Raw genomic sequence first — 17561 nt, 5'->3', positions numbered from 1 at the left:
TATTTTATTTTTATTTTTATTTTTTTTCAAATAAATACATTTTAAAAAAGAACATCCGTTTGACATCCACGCAGGGAAGGGAGGGGGACTGGGTGAAGGTGGGGGGGATGGGCCCTCTTGAGCCTCCACATGTGACACATTTGGGCCAGGCCCTTCGGTTCAGCTGCCCCTTCCTGGTCAGCAGAATCATGTCCCCCACCAAAGATGTCCGCAGACTCCTAACCTGCCCGAGGGCCACCATGAACCCTGGAGTGGAGGAGGGTTGCCATCTGTACCAGTGGGGGTCAGTCTCACAGTCCAGGACCACCACACGGACCCAGAAAGCTGGAGAGCCCACCCCAGTGACACCTGTGTACACATCTTCAAAGACACCTGGTTGTAGGTGAAAGCCATGTACCCGGGGACGTGGCGGGGAGGCTCCTGGTTCAGCCCTAGCCTCCACCAACACCAAAGGCAGCGGAAGTGGGGGCACATGTAGGGCCCCTCCCCAGCCCCAGGGAAGCCGCATGACACGTCCACCAGCACCTTGACAGCGCTGAGGCTAATGGCAAAAGGTCAAAGAGTGGGCAGTGGCCCAGTTCCTGAGAATTCACCTTTTTCCGCAAATAGCTGGAAAAGCCCTTCCACTCATTAAATCTGTGAAGTTACGCAGCCCATAAAAGCTAATCGCCCCATGTTTTGGGGCCTCTCACTTCCTGAGATGGCCCACGCTGTGGAGTGTTTCTCCCGTGGTCTTTCCAGCCTCTTGAGGCTGACTGCATTCTATTTAGGGAATGTGTTTCTAAGTAAATCTACTTCTTAACTATCATTTTTGTATCTCACTGAATTCTTTCTGCGGCGAGACATAAAGAACCTGAACTTCATTAAATCCGGAGACCCGGTGTGTGATCTCAATTAAATGACCATGGGTTGGGGCTTGGCAGTCCAGTGGTTAAGACTCCGTGCTTTCGCTGCAGGGTGTGCAGGTTTGATCCCTGGTTGAAGGGATCCCTCTTGCTATGCCATGAAGCCGGGAAAATAGAAAAAGACCTTGCGTTCGAGTCCCAATATATGGGTTTAGGCTGGGTTTGTAGTCCAGACGTGGGTTCAAGGTGCACCCCAAATGGGGCTTAAATATTCTTTGTGTACAAGAATGGCAGGAAACATGTCCTACCCAGGTATACATTAGATTTTCTTCAGTATCAAGGTGAACAAAATTTAAGCCCAAATACTAATTGTATTGAGGAAATCAGTCCTGAATATTCATTGGAAGGACTGATTCTGAAGCTGAAGCTCCAATACTTTGGCCATATGATGCGAAGAACTGACTCATTGGAAAAGACCCTGATGCTGGGAAAGAGTGAAGGCAGGAGAAGGGGACGACAGAGGATGAGATGGATGGCATCACTAACTCGATGGACATGAGGAGTTTAAGCGAGTTCCGGGAGATGGTGATAGGGAAGCCTGGTGTGCTGCAGTCCACGGAGTCTTAAAGAGTCGGACACAAACTGAGCGACTGAACTGAACGCCAAAATGGATGTTACAAGGATTTACAAACAGCATCAATAATACAGACAGCGGGACGGCCGGCTACTCCACTTCCCAGCGCCCCTCGCGGTGACGCGTTGCCGTTGCCGTGGAGACAGGAGGGCCCCGCCCGCCGTGCCCGCAGGCAGGCGGAAGCCACGCCTCCCCGGAGTCTCTGCGCGTGCGTCGGCAACGCGCCACGGGCCAATGAGAGCTCACGAGATTGGACTTCGGGCGCCTGGGACTGTCACTTGGCTACCGGTGTCGGGCCACGCCGGTGACGGCCGGAGAGCGCAGGGTCGCGGCCGGCTTGGCTGGAGGGTCTTGTGACCCGAGGCGCGGGCAGCGAGGACGCGCGGGAGGAGACCCGAGGCGCGGGCGGCGGAGCCAGGAGGCCCACGACTCGTGGCCAGTCTCAGTTTCCCCGGGTTCCGCGTGGGCTGCCGCCGAGCCGCGCGCTCTCTGGTTTCCACGCAGCCCCGACGCGGCGCCCTTGACGGACGGGGAGAGTGAGGCCCGCGTCTGGGCGCCCGCCCTTTCTGCAGGTTCCAATGGCGGCGGCGGCGCAGCCCGACCAGGAGCAGGTGAGTAGCGAGAGCCCGGGAGCCCCACCCCACTTTGCCTCTTCCAGGGACCAGAGCCCCGAGCCGGGGAGGCACTTCACGTGATGTCTTCCCCTCGCGCTTCGCCCTCGGCCCTGGTGTTCCGGCCGGTTGGGCGTGCACTCGTGGGATCCCCACTTCTTGCAGCTAAGGGGGTGAGGTGTGAGTAGAACTTCCGAGGGCACGTTGCCCCGTGTACAAAAGCTAGGAGGGAAGCCTGAGTGTAGGCGCTTCCGAAACCGAAACTGCGGGACCGGGAGAGGATATGTCCGGAAGGACAGGCCGAGGAGTTAAGACTATCCCAGGGCACTGGGAGACTGGACATGCTCTAAGCCATGAGTTTTCAGGAAGCCCATCGTTTTCTGGATGGAGGGCAGCAGAGGGAGTGAGGCCGTGCAAGGAGCAGGCTGCGGCGAGTGCGGGCGGTGGAGAGGAGAATTCTGTGTAGATAGGCAGCTGTAGCAAGTGGGATGTGCGTGAGTGCCCGGTGGCGGGGCCACTCCAAGGCTTTCCGCGGAGCACCCGACAGCATGCAGGTGTGGGGCCAGGATTGGGGAGCTTGGCCTGAAATTGAAAATCCTTGATCACGTCCTTGCCCTGGGACTGTGTCCGTGACAACTGTCACTCAGTGGGACAGAGTGGGGGAGGGGGGAAGGAGGTGCTGTGGACAAAATTAGGCATTTGAAGGGAAAGTAGGTTTAAGGGGAAATTGGGAAGAGTCTATGGTATTTTAGAGTGGAGGTCACATGGACTTGGAATTGTAGCTCTTCAACGACAGTGTCCAGGAGTCCTGAGCAAGGCCGAGTCTTGGAATCAAACGTAGGAGGAGGGGATCTCATGGAGTCAGCCAGGGACAGGCATGGATACTTAGGGCTCTAGGGAGATGGAAATGGCTGGCAGTCCTGGGGCTCTTGGGGGAAGTCTGGCAGGCGGCTGAGGGAAAGGAGGCGGCAGCTGAGTGAGGAGGAAATAGAGGAGCTCTGACTGTAGGGGGAGGAGGGAAGTGGCTTCTGTGTGCCCGCCAGGGCCTTGGGATCTTGCCTATGGCGACTGCAGGGGGTCAGCCAGCCCTCTGGTTCAAAGAGCAGCCTCGAAATGTTTCAGCAGGAGAGGGCATCCCTGCAGGGATGGGCATGTCCTGGCCCTGCTGCCGTCACTTGCAGTTACTTGTAGAGGAGCAGCGGGGCACCTTTGGGGTGGCTCAGCATTTGCAAAGGCTGCAGAATGGCTGGGCACCAAGGGCTTCCCTTGGGTCTTCCTCTGGCTTTCTCATGTAAATGGCCAGGTGGGGTTAAAGAGGCATCTACGGCCAGGATAAGAAAGGTGGAGGGGTTCAGCCAGGTGAGGGACGTTCCACCTGCAGAGCCTTGTTGGGGGGGTGGGTAGCCGCTGAGAGGCGTGTACAGAGGTAGCCTTCGGGGCAGAGAGCTGGGTCTTGGGTCATAGCTTCATTGTGTCCACCTTCGGACTCTGGCAGGGCCTGATGGCCTTTGAGGATGTGGCCGTGCACTTCTCCCAGGAGGAATGGGGGCTCCTGGATGCAGCGCAGAGGGCCCTGTACCGCCGGGTGATGCTGGAGAACTTTGCCCTCCTGGCCTCGCTGGGTAAGCTCTGGGTCCCCACACGAAGCCAGGCTGGGCTGCCAGCACTAACCTCTCATCGCCTGGCAGCCTGGGAGCAGCCGTGTGCCCGCTGGCCGAGCATCCCTGTTAGCTGTGGTGTCTCAGCACTCAGTCCTCCTGCTGTTGCTGCCAGCACGGTTTTCCTTGCTCGTGGGAGGAGGTGTGACCCTGCCCTGGGGCGTGCCCTCGGCCTCCTCATCCTCACAGAGGGTGCCGTCTGTGTCCCACGAATCCCAGGCCCCTCCGTCTGCCCCTCACTCGGCCGTCTTCTCCTGCAGGCCTGTCTGTGTCCCGGCCCCGCGTGGTCACGCAGCTGGAGCGCGGCGACGAGCCCTGGGTTCTCAGTGGGGCGGATGTGATCCTGGCCCGGGATGCCCAGAGGAGGCCCCATCCCAGTGAGTGGGGCTCGGGGTGTGAGCTGGAGGCTAGCCTTTGAGTTGGCTCCGTCCCCTTCCTTCCCAGACACGGTCCTCTCTGGCTTCTCACCCTCCTGACTGTTCACCTTCAGCGTCTTCTAGAGGCTCTGACTTTGGCCACCCTTGAGGGTGGCTCTGGGGCTGCCCCCAGGCTGTGCGGACACCTGCCCAGAGTCCCACCCTCGGCCAGTGTGTTTGGCCTCACACCCTTCCAGTCTTCCCTCGCCACCTCATCCATGAGGCCATTTATTTATGGGTGCATGGTTTCTTGAGCACTTGGGGTGGCCAGCTCCATTCCAGGCAATGGGGACACAGTCTTGCCCAGAGCACTTGTGGTCTGGTCTTTGTGGGGTCCTGCACGGGAGAGGCAGTCAGTAAGTGCTGTGCTCAGGCAGGCAGTACCAGAGTTGGTGGTGAGGAGCAGAGCGGCCCGGGAGAACTGCGGGGCCAGCTCTGCGCCTGAAGGGAGTCAGGCCCCTGTCCGCCCCCCATCCACTCTGGGTCTGGGGTCCCCTCGCCCACTCCCACAGCCCGCCCAGGATGACCCAGTCGTCCACTGTTTCTTTGCCTGCAGGCTCCCCTCCTCTGGTGGAGGACGATGATGTTTCTGGAGAAGCCCCATTCCCAGGGGCCTTCGGGGCTAGTTCCCCTCTGGTGCCTGCCAGGGTCCTCCACACCGCGGGCGACTATGAGAGCGGGAAGATCCTGGAGGGTCGGCACGGCATCTCCCCTTCCCGGGAGAGGCGACCCACGGGAGTGTCCGTGATCTACTGGGAGCGGCTCCGGCTGGGGCCGGGCAGCGGCAACGCCAGCGTGAGCCTCCGGTTGACCTCTTCTCTGCGGCCGCTGCCCGGGGACAAGGCCCTCGCAGAGCACCCAGCGCCCAGCCAGCCGCCCCGGATGTCGGAGCGGCGGAAGCCCTGGGCACGCGAGGCCCCCGGGGGAGCCTTCTCGAGAGCGCCTGGGGCTCCAGGAGCGCGAGGAATGGGCCCGGCCTGGCGTGGGCCGCCTGGCTGGGCCGAGCTGGGAGAGGCGCTGCAGCCCGGGCCCGGCCTCCTCTCCGGGGAGAAGCCCTTCGAGTGCCGGGCGTGCAGCAAGGTGTTCGTGAAGAGCTCTGACCTGCTCAAGCACCTGCGCACACACACCGGGGAGCGGCCGTACGAGTGCACGCAGTGCGGCAAGGCCTTCAGCCAGACGTCGCACCTGACGCAGCACCAGCGCATCCACAGCGGGGAGACGCCCTACAGCTGCCCGGCCTGCGGGCAGGCTTTCCGGCACAGCTCGTCGCTGGTGCGGCACCAGCGCATCCACACGGCCGAGAAGGCCTTCCGCTGCGCCGAGTGCGGCAAGGCCTTCAGCCACCGCTCCAACCTCAGCCAGCACCGCAAGATCCACGCGGGCGGCCGGCCCTACGCGTGCGCGCGCTGCGGCCGCAGCTTCTGCCGCAACTCTCACCTCATCCAGCATGAGCGCACGCACACGGGCGAGAAGCCCTTCGCCTGCGCGCTCTGTGGGGCCGCCTTCAGCCAGGGCTCGTCGCTCTTCAAGCACCGGCGCGTGCACACGGGCGAGAAGCCCTTCGCCTGCCCGCAGTGCGGCCGCGCCTTCAGCCACAGCTCCAACCTGCGGCAGCACCGGCTGCTGCACACGGGCGAGCGGCCCTTCCGCTGCGCGGACTGCGGCAAGGCCTTCGCCAAGGGCGCCGTGCTGCTGAGCCACCGGCGCATCCACACGGGCGAGAAGCCCTTCGTGTGCGCGCACTGCGGCCGCGCCTTTCGCGAGCGCCCGGCCCTCTTCCACCACCAGAGGCTCCACACCGGCGAGAAGTCGGCGCGGCGGCCCGGGGCCGGCCCCCGCCCCCCGGCCAGGCCGCCTTCGGGGGCATCGCCCGAGGGTGCGCTGGGGCGGGAAGCCGGAGCCCCGCCGCCCCGGGCCCAGCTACCATCCTGAAAACCACTGAGGCCTGAGGGCGCGGCCCGACGTTCCTCGGCCGGTGGTTGGGCCCTTCCACGCACACAGGCCCGGTCCTCCGCAGAGGCCTCCACTCTGGAGGAGCTCGGCGCGGGCGCTGGGGTTCCTCCTGCAGCTGGTGACGAGATCTGCCGCTTGTCGGCCACAGCTCACCCCTCCAGCCTCAAGCGGTCTGGCTGCAGAAAGGACGGGGTAGGCCGGCAGGGTGCTGCCGGTTCACGCGTGTCTTCACTGTGGTACCAGAACGGGAGGTGCTGGGGGGCGTGGAGGTGGTCTGGAGACATTTCCGAGGTTTCCACCCAAACTAGAGGCTTTGTAGAGAACCGTTGCACCCCCGCCGCCGGGACATCCCCCACCCCAGGCCTCAGTTCAGCCCGGGCTTCCTGGGAGCGGGCCCGTGGACAGGAGGCCTTGTGGGAGGCGGCTGTTGGCTTTAGAACCAGTGGCTGGGCTCTGAGCCTCAGCTCCCGCCTCCGGGGAAGAGCAAACATTGAGGCTGCTGACGGCAGTCTGCAATCCCCGCAGGCTCCCGCCAGCTCCGCCAGCTCCGCCTCTGCCTGCGGCGGTTTCTCCTGACAACGCTGAGGGGCTGCTGTGGCTGGGGTCCCCATTCCCCAGAGGAGGCTGCGGCGCAGAGAGCTCGCCCCTTCACCCCACACTTAGCCTGCCAGCTTGGAGGGTGAAGCCTGCCTGGCTCCCTGCACGAGGCCGACCCTCAGGAGGAGGGGAGTCCCCAGGGAGCCGGGGGGCAAGGTTCGGAGCCAGGTTCCTGGCTATGCTTGTTCACGCGGATGGTGGTCCGGGCTTAGCGCCTCTGTCCTGCCCTCCCTGAAGTCAGCGCCATCCGAGCCTCTCCAGCCCCACTGTGCTGACGGGAGGTGACCACAGCAACAGGTTCAGAGGAGGCAGGTGGGCCACTTGCTTCTGTGGGATCCTGTGGCTGTGTGCCTGCCTGTGCCCCCCTCACGGGGCGGAAGACTTGCCACCGCCTGAAGCTGTGTGTGGCGCCCTTCTGAGACCTCTCCCCGGGGTGCCACAGCCCACCTGGGAGGACACTGAGGCAGACAAATGGGCTGGGGGCCCGCTTGGCTTCTTGTGGCCTTCCACCTGGGGCATCTCCACTCGGGGTCTCACCTCCAGGGAAGTTAACAGTGCATTTATTGGAGGGGGAAAAGACTAGAAATTACGGCTTGGAAGCACGTTTTAAACTCTGCACGGCACTGTGCAGGTCTGCAGGCTCAGCCTCAGCCTCCAGGTCGTGGTTCAGAAGGTTCTGATAAGACAGAGTCCAGAGAGACTCCCTAATAAAGGTTTCTTTTTAGAAACATGAACAAAGTTGGCCTGAAGTGGGTTTCATCTCGGCGTGATGCACAGGTGTTGTCACACAGCTGCAGGGCCCTGGCCTCAGGCCTGGTCCCTGTGAGGGGCTGCAGGGTAGAGGTGTCTGTCTGTGCCCTGAGCAGTCGGGGACCCAGATGGGACGGGGCTGCCCCACGCTGCAGCTCTGCTGGGAGATGAGCCCTTGTGGGTCCAGACCCTGGAATCTGAGGCTGTGGCCATATGTGGTGATCCAGAAGGTTGACCCCAGCCCAGTGAGTGCTCCAGCTCCATCATCTCAAGACCTCACAGGTGTGAGGTCCGAGACATGATACCCTCAAGTCTCCACCTGCCAGCAGGCTGCCACCCCTGAAACCTCACAAGTCTTTGAAGGAAAGAGACTTGTGGGTAGAGAGAGGGTCACACAGGGCCAGGCTCCCCAAGACTCCTCAGCGGCAGGTCCTCTGAGCCAGTGTCCAGCCATCTTGGGCCCAGCCTCTCTGCCCTGGTCCTTGCCTTGGCTGGCTCTGTCTTGTCTCCCCCTAGGCGGGCCTCCACGAGGGAGCATTGAGCAGGTCACATCAGGGTCTGTTGGTGTGGCTGTGAGATGCAGGCAAACCCCACAGCCTATAGAGCACTGTGGTAGGAGCCCGTTGAGTATCAAACAGGTTCCCAGACAATCAGTCACATGCAAGCTCCTGGAACCTGGTTTCCCCCCTGAGCCCTGCTGACCCTCAGGCTGGGCCTGGCGCCCTGTCCAGCCCCCTTCCCGCTTCCCTGAGCTCTTCTTGCCATGTGGTTGCTCCTACTACCCCAGTTCCTCCACCCTCCACGAGTCCACCCTCCCAGTACCGAGGGGTGGTCAGAGGCTCCAGCACTGTTCCTATAGGAACAGCAACCATAAGTACCCCCTGCCCCCATGTCTTGGCTCCAGAGTTGTCCTCCAAACCTTTGTGGTCATGTTGGGCTGTGTCCTGCCAGGCTGACCCCTCAGCTTAACCCCGAATGTGTTATGACTGTAAGTTTTTGTCGGCTTTCTAGGTCAAGAGGATGGACTGAACACCTGCATCTGGGTCCAGACCCACTGAAACCACAGGGAGCGTGTGAAACCCTAACCTTTGGGAATTCCCTGGCAGTCCAGTGGTTAGGCACCACTTGCCAGGGTCCAGCCCCGATGGATCCAGGGTAATTGGAAGGGGAGCCGGAATCGGCGTCCTAGGAAAAAACTTATTTAATTACAGATATAAAGAGAGATTAGAAACGGATAGTGTAGTAGGAAATATTAGTGGAGAAAAAGAGGCTGAATAACTTGGTTTACGTGGGATACCAATAAAACTCCAAGACAAGGAATTTGCACTGTCTACGTTGGGCCACCGGCGCCACTTGAATATCAGAAGGTGCCCCTCGGGCTCCTTCTCGCGTGGGCTTGAAAGCCGGGGCCAGTAAGTAGACATGGTGAGCACCCACGCTCCAGATGGGAATTCAGCCAGAAAAACGGGGAGCAAGAAAGACCGACATGGGGGAACCAGTCTTTCCAGAAACTGATCCGATTTCTTTATTTTTTAGGTTTGCTTATATACCTTTTGTTACACATAGAGACCAATGGAAATTTTAGAGTCACGCGGGAGTCAGCAGTCCTGACCTTTATCAAAATCAGGTGCTTCACATAAATGTATAAAAAAAAGTCTTAGGGGTTTTACATCATCTTCTGGCCATGAGGCCTGCTGACATTTTATGACACTTTCTTTCTGATAATGGTCAGTTAACCAGAAAACTTATTTTTTCCAAGGGTGTTTTTTCTTAAACCAGGCACCACCCTCTGAAGGTACCAGATAAAGTTGCATTCCTATAGGGTGAGGGTGTAGTGGGTTACAACTAAGAAAGGAATTTAACCTAAGGTTAACATGATTAATCTTAAAGGTTAATACTTATTTCTCCTATATGCTAGTTATATTCATTATAAGGGCAGGGAATATGGAGATTTAGCAGCAAACATCAGCCCAACAAATGAAAACCCTTCACCAATGTTCCCCTTAAGATCTATTTAGTCTTAAGATAGTGATAAAGTTACATTTTTATATAACAAAGACACAGTGATTTATAACAAAGTACAGTGATCTATAACAAAAGAGAAAATTCATTAACTCAAAAGGTCTAGTATTGCTAACATCAAAAACTACTATATTTCCTTTTCTATATTCCAAATACATTAATATATTCCCAGGTGCCTAAGGATATGGAGGCCTGGTGGCAATCATTGACTCAACAATGAGAAAAGCCCTATACTAATTAAGACTCTCAAAATACTCCAAAACTCTCTGTGCTGTTTATGGTTGAGAGGTAGTAAACAATCATGTGGCAGGAGTATGGATAATCCCGTCACACAAGCTAGTCTGTCAGCAGAGAGGTTTGACCTGAGACATCCTTGTCCCACCCAGAGCAGGGAATTAGCAATTATTGGCACAACAAATGAAAAACCCTTCACCAATATAATTCCTAACCAACCCACTATACTAATAATTTCCAACTCCCCAAAAGAATTTGCCTTTAGTAAGTCTAAAACGTCTCGTGCCTCTCATGATTGGGAGGCTGTAAACAATCACATGTGGCCGGGCGAACCTGTACAGGCAGGCTAGATAACCTTCAGAGGAGTTTGTAAGTTGAAACACTCTTTGTCACGCCCAGGAATTTTTATTGACTTGGAGCTGTAAGTTAACTCCTTCTCTGAGAGAGGTAATGGGGGTCAGCCCCCTGTAAAGTCAGAGATGTATAGGTGAGAGCATGAAACAGTAAAGTAGGTAGACTCTGGTTTTGGGGGTAGATGCTCGGGAACAGGAGGTTTCCTGAGGCCCGATCCCGCCTTTGCGTATACCGAAGCCTCCTTCCTCATGACCTTTGCCTTGGGCGGAGTTCCTCACGCTGGCTCCTGGCATCAAGCTTCCATTGCTGGGGGCCCAGGGTTCGATCCCTAGTTGGGGAACTAGGATCCCACATTCCGCGTGGTGTGGCCAATAAGTAAATAAAATACAAACCCGCAAGTAGGATCGTGAAAGAGGAGGCAATGGCATGCAGAAGCTAGAAATGGGTGGAGATCGAGGAGCTAGTACCGACTTGGGGAAAAGCCAAATACTGAGTTGGCGCTGGAGGACGTGCAGGGTGGTCCCACCAGGCTCACGCTGTAGAAATCCAGAAGGCTTGAAAACCAGCAGCCCTCTGGAAGGGTAGACCCAAAACAAACATGACTGAGGGAAAGCTCCCGAATAGGCTGTTAGAGCTCCAGCTCTCCCCACGTGGTAGATGGTGGAAGAGACCTTTCTTTGCAGAACTGACCTAGCTGAAGGCACGTCTGAGAGTCTGAGGATATAGATTACGGGACAGTTTCCTCATCAGCAGATGAGTGCCTGCTGTCCCCGCACTCCCGCAGGGCGCTCAGTGGTAGTCGAATGACGGACCCCAGCGCCATCCTCGCTGGAGAAATTCCTGGGGAAGGCGGAGAACGGCCATGGGTTAGGCCAGCCTTCCCGGCAGGCCCCTGCTTCCTCCTGGGACCCCGAGAGGCTACTCTCTCGGAAACTTCCGGCCGCCCGGGAGGGCAGGGCCACGCTCCGGCGGTCGCCTTGGAAATAGCGGGAGGCGGGCCGCTGTGCTCCCGCGGTAACCAGGGCGACCGCCGGCGCCCAGAAGGAAGTTGCAGGGAGAGCACCCGAGCGGAGCGCCAGCCTGATTGGCCGAGAGGTCACGCCCCGCCCCGCCTCACCTCTCGGCCAATAGGTGCCGGCCTGCTGTGCTCATGCGCAACGTCCGGAGGTCCCGTCCGTCTCTGCAGTTGGTGAGTCTTCGGGAGCGGGTGCAAAGGGAGAGCGGCTGCTGGGACAGGGCTGGAGCCCCCCGAAGCCCGCGGCGCCGCAGATGCCGCTCGGAGGGATCGGGCGCCCCTCAGTCGTGCGAGGCCTCCGAGAAACAGCACCTGCTCCGAGGCCGCTCCTGTGCTCGCGTGCTGAGGCTCATGGGAAACGTAGTCCGACGGGAGGGGGCGGGGCCTCAGAGCAGACGCGTGATTGGCCAGGGCCGCGTCGCCGGGGCAACGCGCGAGGGGCGGGCCCATGGAGGGGTCCCGCTGAAGGGGGCGGGGACGCTCACCGCAGTGGCTCTGGATGGCGGGCTGAGCGCCGGCGGGCGAGGCGCGCGGGCTCTTCCCGCCGCCGCCCGATGCGCGCGGGCCCCTCCCGCTGCCACCCGACGCGCGCGGGGCGCCCCGCCCCCGAGCCTTCATCTGGCCCCTCCTCCGTCTGTGGCGCCGTCCCTTCCTCGCGGAGGACCCCCGTCTCTCCTCCGTCTGTGGAAGGCTAGTTTTGGGGGTAGGACCCGGTCCAGCCTTTCGGAGAGGCCCCCCGCCCATGTGGATGCGTCTCCCTGCGGACCCTCCGGGCCGGGACACGGTTGCCCGCGGAGCGCCCCATACAGCCCTAGGCTCTGGTTTGCTTGGCTTCCGCCTTTCACAAGTACGGTCCACACGGTGTGAGTCAAGCACAGCTGTCCGGTGTCAGCGAGCACGCTGACTCGGGGTCCACGTCGGCCCCTGCTTCGGCCGTGGCGCAGGCCAGCTTCTCGGGGTGCCTCTGTTGAATCAACGTGACCCGGAGATGGAGGGGACGGGTAGCCTGTTCTCACCCTGGCTCCCCAACTCTCAGCTTCTCGGCCTGACCCTGGAAGCCTGGGGTAATTCCCCTGGCCTTGAGTTCAGCAGCATCTAGCTGTTCCCTGGAAGCTCCATCCGACTCCAAGTGGTTCACAAGGCTTCCTTCTGCCCTTAGTTCCAGCTCTTGTGACCTTTCCTTCCACGAAACTTTCCCCAGTTCAGCCTCGAGCATCCCCACGCTAGTGTCCTCTCTTGCCAGACATCAGCACCACCACCACCACCCCTGGGCTGGGGCTGTCTGCACGCAGCTGCCTCACCTTGGCTGTGGCCTTGTGGCTGGCACTCTGATCCCTCTTTCTGCAGGTGGCTCCAAGAAGATCCCCTCACAATGCCATCCCCACTGGGCCCCCCGAGTCTGCCTTCTCTGGACCCCGAGGCCACCCCAGAGGACCCTGAGATGGCACGCCAGCGCTTCCGGGGCTTCTGCTACCAGGAGGTGGCCGGTCCCCGGGTGGCCCTGGCCCGGCTGCAGTTTCTGTGCCACCAGTGGCTACAGCCCGAGGCGCACTCCAAGGAGGAGATACTGGACCTGCTGGTGCTGGAGCAGTTCCTGGGGGCACTGCCCCCTGAGATTCAGGCCTGGGTGCGGGGCCAGCAGCCAGGCAGCCCTGAGGAGGCCGTTGTCCTGGTCGAAGACCTACAGCGTGACCCTGGGCAGCTGCTGGGCTGGGTGAGTGTGGTGGTGGTGGCTTCTCTGAGGGACAGAGTGAACCTAGCACCCCAGTGACCCTCCCTCCCCCGCAGATTACAGCACGTGTCCTGCAGCGAGCTGTGCTCCCAGCCACACAGGAGACAGAGGAGTCGGTGGGGGGTGTCCACCCCTCAGGGACCATGGGGCCCCTCAGGGAAGCCTCTGGGGAGGCGCCAAAGGGTGCCCAGATGGAGGGCAGTGCCCAGCTCAGCTGCAGCGTGAAGGAGGAGCCTGATGGCTACGTGCAGGAGACAGGTGAGGTGCCGGTGCACGAGGGCTGGGGCCCCTTGAGAGTGTGAGGGGGCAGTCCAGGAGAGGTTGTGCGGAGACTGGGGGCTCGTGGAGTGGGTCTGGCATCCCCAGCTGGGAGGCGGGCCCCACAAGGACTGGGTCCCCCGGAGCTGGAGGGAAGGGCTGGCTGGCTGCCTGCCTTGTGCCTGGCACACAAAGAGCATGCCTTCCTGCTGCCAGAGGAGGGCCCAGGCTATAGCACCAACACCAGCTCCTTGCCTGCCCTGGCTCGCAGGGACAGCCCCTGACCCCTGCCTGCCTGGCTTCCTAGCATCCTCCAGCCCCCCACCTCCAGCCCAGTCCCACAAGGAGCATGTCGAACAACAGGAACCGACCTCCGCACCCTTCCAGCCACCCCGGCTTCAGGTGAGCAGCCCCCGGTTGGCGAGTGCAGCCCCGCTGCGGGAAGAGGGTGTCCTCAGGGGCTGCTCTTTGTCCTGCCGGTTGTCCAGGCTCCTTGGCGAGTGCTTCTTGTCCTCTCTGCTGCCCCAAAGTGGAGTTGGTATCAGGGTACTCCTGGCAGGGCCTGGGGGACAGAACAGTGCTTGGAAAGAATTCTGGTCTCAGGGAACTGGGAGCCTGGTTTAGAGTGATGGGAACTGGCAGAGGTGGGCTTCGCACTTACAGACGTGAGACGGAGGTTGGCAGGAGTCCTGTGCCGGCACCCGGGGTGAACCCTCCTGGGCTTGTGCAGAGGGGACAGGGTCCCCAGTGTGGCAGGAAAGCCTGAGTGCCACCCAGCAGTCTGGCCTCCCTGCACACCGGACACTTACCAGGAAATGGCCCGGGAACTTCATCCAAGGCCAGTCAGCCTTCAGCAGCAGCCAGCTGGGCGTGGAAGCCCCTGTCACCTGGAGGGCTTGGGTCCTGAGTGCAGGCAGCAGGGTCTTGTCCTTTCCCAGTGACACTGTTCCTAACCCTTTCCGCACTGAGAAGCTCGCGAGGACCCAGCTGCAGCCTGAAGGTCCAGTTGCATCAACCACAGCCGGCCCGGCTGTCTGGAGGTGCGAGGCCATGCCCGCCCTCTGGCTCTCCAGCCTCCCTGCAAGTTTGCTGAGGCCCTGGGCACTTTCCCTGAGGATCTCTGTTACCCTTGAAAGCAGAGGCAGGGGAGAGGTGGTTGGGGTCCCCGCCATTCCCTGGCCTTTTGCTCCATGCAGCACATGCAGTCCCAGGGCCATCCAGGGGTCCTCAGCTTCCTTCTGTGTGGCCAGAACCTGGGGTAGGGCAGCTGAGGGTTACTGGTGAGCCAAGAGGCAGCTCCCTTCCCGCGCCTGCATCTGCAGTGCTCACTGGTTCCCATCTCAGCAGGTGAGGCTTAGGTAACCTGCCACCCCTCAGGGGACCAGCAAGGCTCTGGCCAGGATCGGCCTGGTGGGTGCGGGGTAGACAGTTCCGTGGGTGATGGGTTGTGTCCCTGCAGGAGTGGGGGCTCCTGGAGCCGTCCCAGAAGGAGCTGTACTGGGACGCGATGCTGGAGAAGTACGGCACGGTGGTTTCCCTGGGTGAGGCCCCCTCTCCTTCTCTGGGCCCTTGGGCACACCTTGCCTCCCAGCGCTTCCCAAGGGCCCCCCCACCCCTTATTCGTGCGAACCCCTCACCTGATGGGCCCCCTACCTCAAGCAGGGTTGCCGCACCCCCTGCCTGAGTCGCGCACCAAGTCGCAGCCGGAGGCGCTGAGCACCGGATCTGGATCTGGATCCAGATCCGGATCCGAGGGGCAGAGAAGCCTCCGCCCAGGTGAGTGACCTCTCGAGGTCCCTCGGTGGGGGTAGGGGTGTAGGTGTGGGTGGGGCAGGGGCGGGGGTGGAGGATGGGGGCGTGCGGGGCGCCCAAGCGGCCCCGGCTGGACAGTGCTGGGTCCCCAGGTGACCTGGCCTCCTCTGCTCCCCAGGAGATGAGAGCGAGGGCCGGCCCGGTGGCCCCGAGGCCCTGCCACCACCGCCCCCGCCAAAGAGCAAGCCCTACACGTGCACTCAGTGCGGCGGGGCCTTCGACTGGAAGTCGGTGTTCGTCATCCACCGCCGCGCGCATGCCGGCAGCCCGTGCACAGAGAAGCCGCCGGCCGGCCCGCCCCCGCGCGCGCTCCCGGGCCCGCGCGGCTACGCCTGTGAGGAGTGCGGCCACAGCTTCAGCTGGAAGTCGCAGCTGGTTATCCATCGCAAGGGCCACGCCAGCCAGCGGCGCCACCTCTGCGCCGACTGCGGCCACAGCTTCGACTGGAAGTCCCAGCTGGTCATCCACCGCAAGAGCCACCGGCCCGAGGCCCCTTAAGTGCAGGAAGGGCGGCCTCCCCATCCCTGCGCCGGTGCGGCCTGGAGGCCGCCCAGGACCCTGAAGCAGGTCAGAGTCCCAGGGGATCCCCCGGCCCCCCTCAGTCTCCCCCCGGAGCCAATGCTCCCCGTCTCCTGCCTCCCCCACCCCAGCTTTCTGAGAGACCTGGGCTCCAGACCTCCGCCAGCCCAGTGCCGCCAGGGGACTTGCAAGCTCCCACCGGTGACCTAGTGCAGGCTCCCCCGACTTCTGGGACCACTTGGCTTGGTAACCAGGCCTCTCCCACTCCTGCAGAAGCTGGGCCCGAGGTCTCAGTGTGGACGGGCCAGGAAGCCCAGGAGAGCATGGCCCGCTTCTGTCTGCAGCCAGCTGCAAAGCTGAAGTTTAGCCACTCTGCGTTTTAGAGTTTTAACAGATTCCAGTTTTAAACTGGAGACATTTCTGCAGAAGAATCCTGGTGTCTAGTCTCTGCTGGTTGGATCAGAGCTCCTGCCCTCCCGCCCAGTCCTAGAGCTGCCGAGCACCTGACCCCCGGGCCGGGCCAGCGTCCAGCCCACCTGCTCCTTGGCTGCACACCCCACTGCCGGCATTGTTGTCCCCGCCTGAGTGGACGTGAAGCGAACGTCTCTCCAAGGATTTCTGGACAAGGATGGGCTCTGAGAACAGATGTCACTTAGGCCTGTAGGCCGGCGGTTCAGGGCTGTGTCCCCACAGCCTGCACAGCGGGTCACTCCCGGCGGCCTGTTTGGGTTGTGGGCAGTCGTTCAGGTCCTGGCCAGCATCCTGTGGTACTTTCCTACTGCTGCGGTGGCTTGACACAACACGTGTATCCTCTTGGGACTCTGGATTGGGTCTCTCTGGGCCCAGTCACGGTGTCAGCAGGACTGGTTCCTCCTGAAGTCTCTAAGGGGGAATTCACTGCAAGAGTTTTTCTAGCTTGTAGAGGCCACTGCGCTCCTTGGTTTGTGACCCTTCACTCCATCAGCAACGCTCGCCGTGGATGGTGTGGTCCCACACTGCCTCCTCGTCAGGCCCTCGGGGCTGCGTCCAGAGTCCCCAGTAACCATGGTGATCCTTGTCTCAGGACCACACAGCTTTCATGTCCACCCACCGTCCTGCTCTCATCTGCACAAGCCCTTTGCGTGTGAGGTGACATTCACGGCTCCAGGTGTTAGGACGTGGACGTCTTGGGGGCTGTTAACTTGGTGCACTTCGGTCTCCATTCTGCTCTAAAACAAGCATTTTGTAGGAGGTGATTTCAGGGAAACACATGCGCCCAAGGATTGAGCCCCCTGCAGCCTCGGGCACATGCAGGGGTCACAGGAGGGTGTTGAGTGCTGCAGTAACCATCGTTACTGGGCAAGGTGGAGGACACCTGGACTGGGGTGGGGGGCTTACTGCAGCCTGAAACCGGGAGGGAGAAGCCTTCACCCCAGGGACCCACCTCCTCCATGCCCAGCCTTCTGGGACCTTTGAGCTGTTGACCATACTCAGGCCTGGGGAAGCACGGCCAGGCTGAAGGTGGAACTGGGCACCAGTGATCTCGTTACCGCTTGTATTGTTCACTGCGTGACAGGCCGATGAACTGAGAGCCTGAGTGGTTAGGGCAAGGAGTAGCGCCTGTATTCAGAAAGCCAGCAGACTGAGACGATAAGAGACTTGTGCCCCAAAGAACCGTCTCGTCTGAGTTACATCCAGGCTGCTCTTACTCTGAAAGGGGATAGAGTCAGGTGAAACATTTCCTGGTTCAGAGGGCATGTGTTCACTTTCTCCTCCCTGTAGACATTCACAGGTAGGTGTGGTCAGGAGGTCTGTGAGCTAAATGAAGGAATTCTAGCTTACTACCCCACTCACTACCTGTGAGTCAGGGCTCCCAGAGTTGGGCTATTATGTATAATTTAAGCTTAGCAGCAGCATTCCTCTAGTGACTGACTCAGGTGACAGAATTCAAAGGTTCTTCCTCATTATAACACAGTCTGGCTGGCAGCCAGAGGTGCGGTCTGTGCCGGGGTCACAGAGGAAGGTGCCAGGGCAGGGCCCAGCCTCACACAGATGGTGAGGGGTGGGCGGGGGCGGGCGGGGAGCATTCTTGGGAGATTTTCCTTATTTGAAAGTAGTTTCTGTTCACTTAGAAAAGTCAAATATACCAGAGGACAAAGAAGGTCACGAAAA

At 60.4% G+C, this 17561-nt stretch overlaps 2 protein-coding genes across 2 annotated transcripts; both read left to right on the top strand.

The window, feature by feature from the left end:
• The first annotated feature begins 1483 nt into the window (after nt 1–1483).
• Nucleotides 1484–7452, top strand: ZNF324 (zinc finger protein 324). Its single transcript, XM_040251769.1, has 4 exons — nt 1484–2090; nt 3586–3712; nt 4009–4125; nt 4721–7452. Exons 1-4 carry the CDS (start codon nt 2058–2060, stop codon nt 6094–6096), a joined length of 1653 nt encoding a protein of 550 aa, XP_040107703.1. The 5' UTR covers nt 1484–2057; the 3' UTR covers nt 6097–7452.
• Nucleotides 7453–11834: 4382 nt separating this feature from the next.
• ZNF446 (zinc finger protein 446) lies at nt 11835–17561 on the top strand. Its single transcript, XM_040253740.1, has 6 exons — nt 11835–12803; nt 12878–13079; nt 13387–13481; nt 14539–14620; nt 14742–14855; nt 15010–17561. The coding sequence occupies exons 1-6, from the start codon at nt 12462–12464 to the stop codon at nt 15387–15389; spliced, it is 1215 nt and encodes a 404-aa protein (XP_040109674.1). The 5' UTR covers nt 11835–12461; the 3' UTR covers nt 15390–17561.

This window comes from Oryx dammah, unplaced genomic scaffold (assembly GCF_014754425.2).
Source record: "Oryx dammah isolate SB20612 unplaced genomic scaffold, SCBI_Odam_1.1 HiC_scaffold_13, whole genome shotgun sequence".
Lineage (NCBI taxonomy): Eukaryota > Metazoa > Chordata > Mammalia > Artiodactyla > Bovidae > Oryx > Oryx dammah.
This window is presented reverse-complemented; position numbering and strand designations above follow the sequence as displayed.